Source organism: Sphaeramia orbicularis, chromosome 3 (genome assembly GCF_902148855.1).
Source record: "Sphaeramia orbicularis chromosome 3, fSphaOr1.1, whole genome shotgun sequence".
In the NCBI taxonomy this organism is placed as follows: Eukaryota; Metazoa; Chordata; class Actinopteri; order Kurtiformes; family Apogonidae; genus Sphaeramia; species Sphaeramia orbicularis.
In genome coordinates, this window is record NC_043959.1 from 53,013,076 (window position 1) to 53,022,700 (window position 9,625).

Below are 9,625 nucleotides of genomic sequence, written 5' to 3' on the forward strand. Positions count from 1 at the left end.
ACTTGTGGTGGTACTAAACCAAAAGCAGACAGATGAAAAAACAGGAGCGTCTGCACTGAAATTGTAGTGCAAGCTTTTAATCTTTTTCAGTCCTAGGCTGAAAGCTTGCAATAAGAACAGTTTCCGTACTTTTTTGTCCACTGATGTTTGTATATTCTGTCACCTTTAACCAAGCTTTGTAGAGTGGTTTCACTGTTTTTGAGTCAGTTTAAGGCAAAAAGGAGGAACAGGCAGAATTTGTTGTTTTATTGTGTAGTATCATGTTCATAACTGACTCTTCTGTGAACCCTAAATGTGGGCTCCTGTACGTTCCTGATCACCATCACTGTAACAAGTCTAGGATGTTTCTTTTTAGGGGTTTTTTGTGTATTAGTGCAGATTAGCGGTAGAGTTAATGGTTCATACTAAAGGAAATGTTTTAAATTGAAACTCAGAATTTATTTGATTGCTTCCTCAGATTCATCAAATAGAGAAAACTTAAGATATACTGTATGTCATTAGAAACAAGTGACAAAGAATTACTGAATTGATTAATTTAAAAATATGTAAAATATGTAAAACATAAACTATGTTGATATCAGGGTGTGTGGTATCACTGATATCTATGTCATCGATTATACTTTTTTGTGGAATCAAATTTTTGAGATCTAATGTTGGATTTATTTAACTGAATTCAATATTTTTTCTATATAATACATAGATATAATAACTGTAAAGCTGTAGCAATTCTTATCTTCATCATAGTGTGGTTGGAATTGCGTACTGACTATTTTTTACCATTTCAAAGACGAGAGCCCGCTCAAAGCACAAGTTCACTTTAGCGTTGGAGAAGACAGATACTTTAAGTTTATCATTAAAGGAGTTGTATGTATTTTGTTTATCACATTTTATGTTTTAATTAAAAAGAAAAAAACAATAAATGTTGAAAACAGATATTGTCCATTTTTTTGTGACGTTCCTGCTTGTCTGTGTGTGTCTGTCTCCCCTCCCTCTTCCTGTCAAACATCTTGAGCTCTGCCAGCAACAGCTGCTCATTAAACCTGGAGTCCTTGGGTCCTGTACAATTAATGTAGCTACATTCACTTTCACAAATCAAAAAGATCTGTGCAGTCCAGCTTGGTGATTCATTTTTTTTTTTTTTTTTTTTAATTTTGTTGGGTGCATTTGTATGTATTTGTTGATATAATGAATTAACTATCAAGTACAGTTCAGCCTGAGAGTTTCTTAGAAAAGAGTCAGGGTCGTGTACCAAGCATCTGTCCAGCATTCTGTTAGAGATATTTCAACTCAAATAGCCCACTGGTGATTTATGTGTTGGCACCAGCACTACATAGAACCAGCCTTAAGAATATTTTTAAAACCAAATTTCCATGAGATTCATCAACGTTTATGGAAACACAGTAGCTGCTCAGCCATGACGTTTTGGCCTCTGTCCATGGTGCTGAAACGCTCTGCCCTTCCCAACAGGAGGCGCTGTTTATGTTTGTCACTAAAAATACTTTAATGGCTTGAAAAATCCTGTCTCCCTGACGTTTGACGTACATGTTAGGCTACACTTGGTGAGTGTGTGTACGCTCCACTCTCTTTCAAACCTAAAACCTGTATCATTAAACCCCCTTCGCTGCTCTTCAGAATACATGGATCCATCCTAATTGGATGGCCGTCATCTTTGACAGGAGAAGCCCAGATTAAACGACTTCAGTGTGAACAGGCCATTAACTAGACACAGTCCATTGGTAGATCCAGAAGGAAAAGCGGCTGACATTTTTTTTTTAATGCTTCTTAATTGCTCAGGTGAGCTATGTAGTTATTTGTTGTCACGTGACACATATAACATTGGTGGGAAAAGTAAGAGCTGCACTGTTGAAATGCTCAGCAGATGAAAATATACCTAAAGAAAAGTGATGAGTAGGCTTATTCCATTTCAGCGGTTATTTCTTAATGAAGCTACTGCGTAAAGCAAAGGGGTCGGATTCTTGTCCTCCTGCAAAACTCTTGATGTGGAGCAAAATTAATTGCGGTTTTAAGGTAAATGCCGGAGAAGAGTGTGACAGCGCACAAAAAGGCCACGAGGTACTGCACCCCTGCGCAATTAGAGGACTTTTACGCACAGAGTTTCGAGGAGCAGGAACATGAAGAACGACTTAATGTGTAAAACTGAAGGTTTAAAATCAACTTTAATAGTAAGCCAATGTTTAGTGAGTGATTTTATAAAATAAGATGCCCATCCAGGTCCGTTTTTTAGTAAAGGAATCTCGGCCTACCCCTCTCATCATCCCGCAGTCCCATCAGCCATCAGTGCACGGTGACGCGTCCCCATACATGGTGCTCATTAAGAGGGACGTTTGGTTCCTCTGACGTGTGACTTAGTCCTCTGACGGCACCTGCCGCCTTATAAGCCTCAGTAAGTCACCCGAGAGACCTCCACCACCGTTTCATTTGACTGTTCCTCGCCGTGCAGAGGGGAACTCTATCCTCTTCATAAACCCTTCAATTGTTCTGCTTTGTTTTCTGCCTTAGTGCCCCAGCACATGACTCTAGAAATACTTGAGGTATGTTTTGCATGCGTTTTTGACGATTTTGGTAAATTGAAGAGTGCGCAAAATGTGTTTAATTTCATTTAGTACAATTAAAACAACGGATAAGGCTGTTATAAAGTGAAATGGATTATAATCTTATTTTGACTGCTGTGCGTACATTTTTACGCACGAAATAAATATGATAAATAAGACAGAGAATAGAACAAAAAACAGCTTTGATGTGTGTTGAAATGTCATCTGACATTTAGTTTGTTACCTGAAGAAAAAAAAATCCAAAAAAAGATGCAAGAACTTACCGTCGAAGTATAAAAATATAAAGCGAACATTGCAACAAATAGAGGGTTGAAAGTCGTGGTTTTAGAGAAGGCACAGCTTTTCCAGTTTTTACAAGAGCGCGTGAAATACTTAAATCGTGAAATCAACCTTAGAAAATCTTTTTCAATGTTTACTTCAATAACCCAGTGACTTTTTTTCACGTGATATAGTCAAATAAACTATACAAAAGTACTTTTTTCTGTGCGTTTTGTCATGAAAGTGCCACAGAATGACAGCAAAATATTGTAAAAAAGTTGAAAAGTTGGTGCCAAATGCTTCTGTTGTGAGTTTTCTATCAGATCCTCTTGTGTCTGTGTGCGTCGAGCAGGTCTCCATGCCTGCCCGTTCCTAGCGGTCGACCGGTGCGACAATGACCATCCATGTAGAGGGGCTTGTGGCTATCGCGGTCTTCTATCTACTTATCCTCTTCGTGGGAATCTGGGCAGCATGGAAGAACAAGAACTCCGGAGAGGCGGAGGGCACCGACCGCAGCGAAACTATCATGGTCGGAGGCAGAGATATTGGATTATTCGTGGGTGGATTTACCATGACAGGTGAAGTTTGGATTTATTTAGATGTCAAGACGCACAGAAACTTTGCCTTTACTGCTTATTTGTGCTTTGAAAATATGTTTATTTCTTTTTTAATGGGTGAAATGTTAATGTTGGAGTGAAAACATTTGTATTTATCAGTTTAATTTGACTCAAACATATACCATCACCATCTAAGATCATCGTGTCCTTGAGAAAACATTGTATTGTTAAAGCAAAGCTAAAGAAAGGAAGAATATAACTATGATCTTAAAAATGAATTTATAAGTTCTTTACGTTAACACTAATTTTGTAGAAAATTGCCTGTTTTTCTGGATGTGAATCTCTAATTTTTGACTTGTCTTTTTGATGATTTGCAGCGACCTGGGTTGGAGGAGGATACATCAATGGCACAGCTGAGTATGTGTATCTCCCAGATTATGGGCTGGCTTGGGCACAGGCTCCCTTTGGTTATGCTCTCAGTCTGGTTGTAGGTGAGTAGTGCACAAAGGGGTTATGTATCCATAGATTTGGGGTATTTTGTGCCCTCATCAGACATGTATTCACCTATTTAGATCCAAACCCATATGAAATTAACAATCCACTGACCTATTGGCCTCTGAAATCATTGACAGCCTTTTGCAGAAACAGTTTAGAATAAATCTGTAATTATGAATGAATGACGAAGGGCAACTGAGCTCAAATGGGGTTCTATGAAGTGTTAATCCGTGCATGCTTTGTCATAGGTGGTCTTTTTTTCGCCAAGCCCATGCGTTCACGTGGTTACGTCACCATGTTGGACCCATTCCAGCAGCTGTATGGGAAACGCATGGGAGGCCTCCTCTTCATACCTGCACTCATGGGTGAAATCTTCTGGTCTGCCGCCATCTTATCTGCACTCGGTACGTTCACATCACCACTCACAGCAAAAGGAAAAGTGTCTTTATGTGTTTTTTCTATGATGTTCCATGGTTTTTATCTGTCATGTTCCAGGTGCTACACTGAGTGTCATTGTGGACATCAACATAAAGATGTCAGTGGTCATCTCTGCCCTCATTGCTATCTTCTACACTCTGGTTGGAGGGCTGTACTCTGTGGCCTACACTGATGTCGTACAGCTTTTCTGCATCTTTGTTGGCTTGGTCGGTTTGGGTGGAAGTGGAGAAATGAATGATGCTACTGTAGTGTAATTACCACTGTGAAGTATATTTGTTTTGTGTCCTGGTTGTACTTTCATCTTGATTTAAAGTACACCAATTTACAGTAGCATCAAAGATTTAAAAATAAATAAATAAAAAAGAAAAGAAGATAAATTAGGACACTGAGAGCTACATAGTCCATTCATCCTTCAATAATTGTATATGCATTGTACCTTCTGTCTGGTTGCAGTGGATCAGTGTTCCCTTTGCTTTGACCAACCCAGCAGTGTCAGACATCACTGTGACTGCTGTGAAGCAGGTGTATCAGTCACCCTGGAGAGGCAGCGTCAACAAGAATGACACCTGGGTCTGGATCGACAATTTCTGCCTCCTGGTAATGTAGCATATCTTCTACTCTAGTCTGTTGTAACTCATCACTACTTTTTAAGATGAAAATGATCATTTGCTCTTTAAACTTAACTCATAAAGACCCAAACATCCACCAGCGACCAAAAATATCTATTGATCTAAAATGTTTAATACCCATTGATCCATTAATCCTGTCAATATGTTTAAATAATTGGTTTAAAACGCAGTTAGTCATCTTTTCATTGTCATCAGATATGACCCATTTGGACGTTCAGAGGCTTTGTAGTGAACGTGGAAACACTGTCATCTTCTACAACATTGATTCACCAGTAAAACTCATGAAGTTGGATCAATGACAGTGGATGGAGACACTTGGTTTATATTCAGTTAATGATAGATTTTACTGAAAAAGTCACTTTTTCTTATAACAATCTGATAACCTTTAGTTTAATCTGAGCTTTTATGAACATCTATGTGATCAGTAAGTGAAATATAGGAAAATACATGATTTTCACTGGAAAAATGTAAAAAAAACAGAGGGTTGTTTTATTTATTTATTTATTTAAAAAAAAAAAATTATTAAATTTTTTTTTGGAAATGAAAAACAATATATGATGCATTTTAGATACATGCATTTTTGAATTGTTTTTCTTAGTTTAACCAGCTGAATCCCCTCCCTCCCTCCCACCCTTCCCACATACATACAAACTGCCATTAAACATGAGCCGAAAACTAAATTAATTTATTAATTAAAAAAAAAAAAAAAAAAGGGGGGGGGGGGGGGCACAGTAATATATTTAACGATGTGGGTAAATAAGGGACACTTTCACATGCTGTTTCTAGTTTACAGGGTATATATGATACTACAGGAGGGTGTTGAGCCTATCAAAATACAACAAATGGAACTTTCTAATTGATCCTTTGGTGAAATACTTTATTTTTTTCAAATTTTAGGAATAGGATTGTTTTATAATAAATGGAGACAAATTACTTAAGAAATGTTAAATATAGAGAAAAAATAACATTTGGGAACTACCACAAAAGTAGCACTGGGTCTTTATGAGTTAAACACTTAATATGACAGGGTTTTAATGTAAGGAAATAAGGAAAATTGACTTTAAATTGGCTCATTATGGTGTTGTTTTATGTTTTATAGACACAAACTATTGTTTAAAGATACAATTAAAACATCTGGATATTTTAATGGAATGAAACATCAAATTACTCACCTAAAACAAGTCCCAGTAGTAAACATTGGCTTGATTGGCATTATTTTAAATGTGAATGACAGATGCTCGGAGGCATACCCTGGCAGGTGTATTTCCAGAGGGTTCTGTCTGCCTCCTCGGCCACCTATGCCCAGGTCCTGTCTTTCCTGGCTGCTTTCGGCTGCCTCGTCATGGCCGTGCCCTCCGTCCTCATCGGAGCCATCGGGGCATCCACAGGTTGGAGAACTCACACATGAGCTAACACATGTACAAAAGTGTGTGTTTGGGGGAGGTGTTGCTTGTGTTTTTTTGTGTGTGTGTTTATCTGAGGTAGGGGAGGAGGGGGGGATACGTGTTGCCCTTAGATCTGAGAGAGGCTGGTAAATGGCAGCTGGTTCACCTCATCTATAATGAAACAGCAACTCGTTTAATAACCGCGCTGGTTGTGTAAATATTACATTAGAAGGAGTCATGGGACCAAATTAGAGGTCTGATCTCCAGATTTTTGGCATCATATTCATCAGTGAACATCTGAATACACATTAGCTCTGTCTGTTTGTCTTATCTGAAATTGGTAATAAAACGAATAACTATTTATTAGTATTTATTTAGTCAACTTTTTTCACAACGTTTGAACTGGGATATTTTATTTTGCCAGACTGGAAGGCTTTTTTTTTTTTTTTGCATTCACTTCACCAGTAAAATTATTGAAGTAAACATATCATTTAGATGTACAAAATCTGTAGAATATCCTCCTGAGACCCAGTAAGTAAACATTTTCACCATTTTACATTAAATAATTGCCTTAATTGGAAACAGCATGATGCAACAGTTTTTTAGATACATTTTTTTTTTTTTTAAATAATGTCCTTTTCAGTGGACATTTTTATTTATTTATTTATTTATTTTAAGTAAAGCTATGAAACTCTTGTCCACTACAGAGGAATACAATACATTGCTGAGTCTCAGGTAGATAAGCTCAGGTGGATAAGCTGTAGTTCAGATGTTTTCAGTGTCTCTCATCAAATCCAAGAGATGAACCACGCCTTTTCACTGTTAGTCTTGGGGTTGTCTGTTCTATCTATTAATGTGTTTTGGACTACTTGAAACCACCTTTCTGAATACAATATATTACATGCATGTTTTTCCTCTTCAGACTGGAACCAAACATCATACGGTGCCATTCCTCCAAAAGAAAAAGATGAAGCAGACATGATTTTACCCATCGTGCTCCAACACCTCTGCCCACCATTTGTCTCGTTTTTTGGCCTGGGTGCAGTATCGGCTGCTGTTATGTCATCTGCAGACTCATCCATCCTTTCAGCAAGCTCCATGTTCGCAAGAAACATCTACCAGCTTGCCTTCAGACAGTCGGTCAGTACTCGCTCGTATCACATTTTCATGCACAGGTAATAGTTCCCTACATATGTTATAATCTTGTCTCCTTGTCCTTCTTTCTTTAGGCATCGGACAGAGAGATTGTGTGGGTGATGCGCATTACTATCTTTGTGTTCGGTGGTCTTGCCACATTGATGGCGTTGGTAACTGGGACAGTTTACGGCCTCTGGTACCTGAGCTCAGACCTGGTTTACGTCATCATCTTCCCCCAGCTGCTCAGCGTGCTCTTTGTGAAAGGCACCAACACCTACGGCTCGGTGGCCGCCTATTTGTTTGGCATGGTGCTGCGTATAGGTGGAGGGGAGCCCTACCTGCAGCTGCCCCCTTTTATTTACTACCCTGGCTGGACCACTGAGCAGCGGATGCATCACATGACTGGAGAAATGGAGGAGGTTGTCATTCAGAAGTTCCCTTTCAAGACAGTCTCTATGCTCGCCTCCTTTCTGGGTAATGTAGCTTTCTCTTATCTGGCCAAGTACCTGTTCGAAAGCGGCAAACTGTCGCACAAATACGACTTTCTCGACGCGGTGGTATCCAAGCACAGTGGAGAAATTATGGATAAAACAACGCTTGTAACTCGTGGTAACAACATCGGGCTGTCAGAGATGGCGTCAGTCAAACCGCGGCTGAGTGTGACCTTGGCTGCCGCCTTCACACGCCGTGACACACTGCCTACAGAAACAGTCGAGGAGGAGGAGGAGTCCAGCCCTGACTCCTCCCACCATGATGAAGAATGACAGACTCAGGATCATTAAGACTGAACAGACACTTGCCAAAACAACTGAATAAAAAGTTACTCTTTTAGAGACAACAAGCAGACATCTTCTCTTTGGACTATAAAGTACCACATCTTGCTTGTGGTGAGTGAAAAACAGCCACATGTGTGGATATTTAGAGTAGCAACCGGATGATTCTGGACAGTATGATGACTCTATCTGTCTGTACAGTACATCACACATACATAAACCCAGATAATACATAATACATGTCCATCCTTTCAGTCATTTTCAAGAGACACCAAGATAAAGCTGTCATTAGAGGCATCTGGTTCCATTCATTCTCATGAAATAGCTTTAAGTTAAAAAGTGATGTGTACACTTTCTACAGAGGACATGTTGAAAAATTAGATGACAAACAACGTCAGATATGATGAAGGATGAACCAGGTGGTTTATAAAGTGACAGCACAACATTGGAAGAAAGGCATACAGTATGTATCAATGGCAATAACATGTACTGCATACACACACCACCTGTACAGTAGTAATTATTAAAATTAGATTGTTTTTGACTGGAAGAGATAAAAGAAAACAAGATATTTTATAGCTCAGTATATTTATGTTCACTTAATGCACATATCTAACTCATTCAATAGTGAACTCATTTTGATTTCCAGTGAAAATCTCATACATATCTTTATATCATAATGTGAAATTACGTCAGACATATTAACCAATACTTTAAAATGATTTAGTTATTTACCGTTTTAACAGTTCCTGTCATGTATATTGTTATTACAGATAATGACTGTGAATCAAAGAAAGAAACAATCCATGTATCATGCTGAGTAGAAAATATATGAACAGTAGTAATAGTAGTTGACATGAGCTAATATTCTCTTTAATGTCAGGTATAGAGGCAAATTTCATCAGAAGAAACAATGTTTATTAGACTAAAATGTCTTTAATGATCTTGTATTCAACTGCCTTAATGAAACTCATAAGAAGAGATACTTTTATTTCCACAGTCGTGACTTTACGAAGGTCAGACTGCAGTGAGCAAAGACTTGAATATGAATGTAACCTCTACAAATGATATAATTATATCAAAAAGTGTAATTTCATTGTTATTTGTGTATGTTCTGTTGGTGATTTGCAAAGTCAAACAGTAACTGTTGCAGAAAAATGTGGCGGTAGGTTCTGATGGAGAAAAAAAAAAGCCTGATTTGTTTTTAACAGCAGTATACAGATTATTTTCTCTGTGACGTGTATGTTTGTATACATGGGGAAAAATATAACAGTAACTTAATGATGCTGGTTATAGTTAGTCATATAAAATGAAAGAATGCTGTTTAAATGTTTATTTATTTTTGATGTCATAAAAGATGAAATAATAAAAGTAAAATAA

At 38.0% G+C, this 9,625-nt stretch overlaps 1 protein-coding gene across 1 annotated transcript; it reads left to right on the forward strand.

The window, feature by feature from the left end:
- The first annotated feature begins 1,981 nt into the window (after positions 1–1,981).
- On the forward strand, positions 1,982–9,423 carry slc5a7a (solute carrier family 5 member 7a). Its single transcript, XM_030159922.1, has 9 exons — positions 1,982–2,552; positions 3,184–3,409; positions 3,766–3,879; positions 4,132–4,287; positions 4,379–4,527; positions 4,775–4,918; positions 6,185–6,338; positions 7,258–7,475; positions 7,565–9,423. The coding sequence occupies exons 2-9, from the start codon at positions 3,226–3,228 to the stop codon at positions 8,234–8,236; spliced, it is 1,791 nt and encodes a 596-aa protein (XP_030015782.1). The 5' UTR covers positions 1,982–2,552; positions 3,184–3,225; the 3' UTR covers positions 8,237–9,423.
- Positions 9,424–9,625: the final 202 nt, after the last annotated feature.

Coding starts and splice junctions, on each gene's coding strand:
- slc5a7a (XM_030159922.1), top strand. CDS start 3,226: ATGACCATCCATGTAGAGGGGCTTGTGGCTATCGCGGTCTTCTATCTA. Junction 3,410..3,765: donor GGGTGGATTTACCATGACAG/GTGAAGTTTGGA, acceptor GATGATTTGCAG/CGACCTGGGTTGGAGGAGGA. Junction 4,288..4,378: donor CGCCATCTTATCTGCACTCG/GTACGTTCACAT, acceptor GTCATGTTCCAG/GTGCTACACTGAGTGTCATT.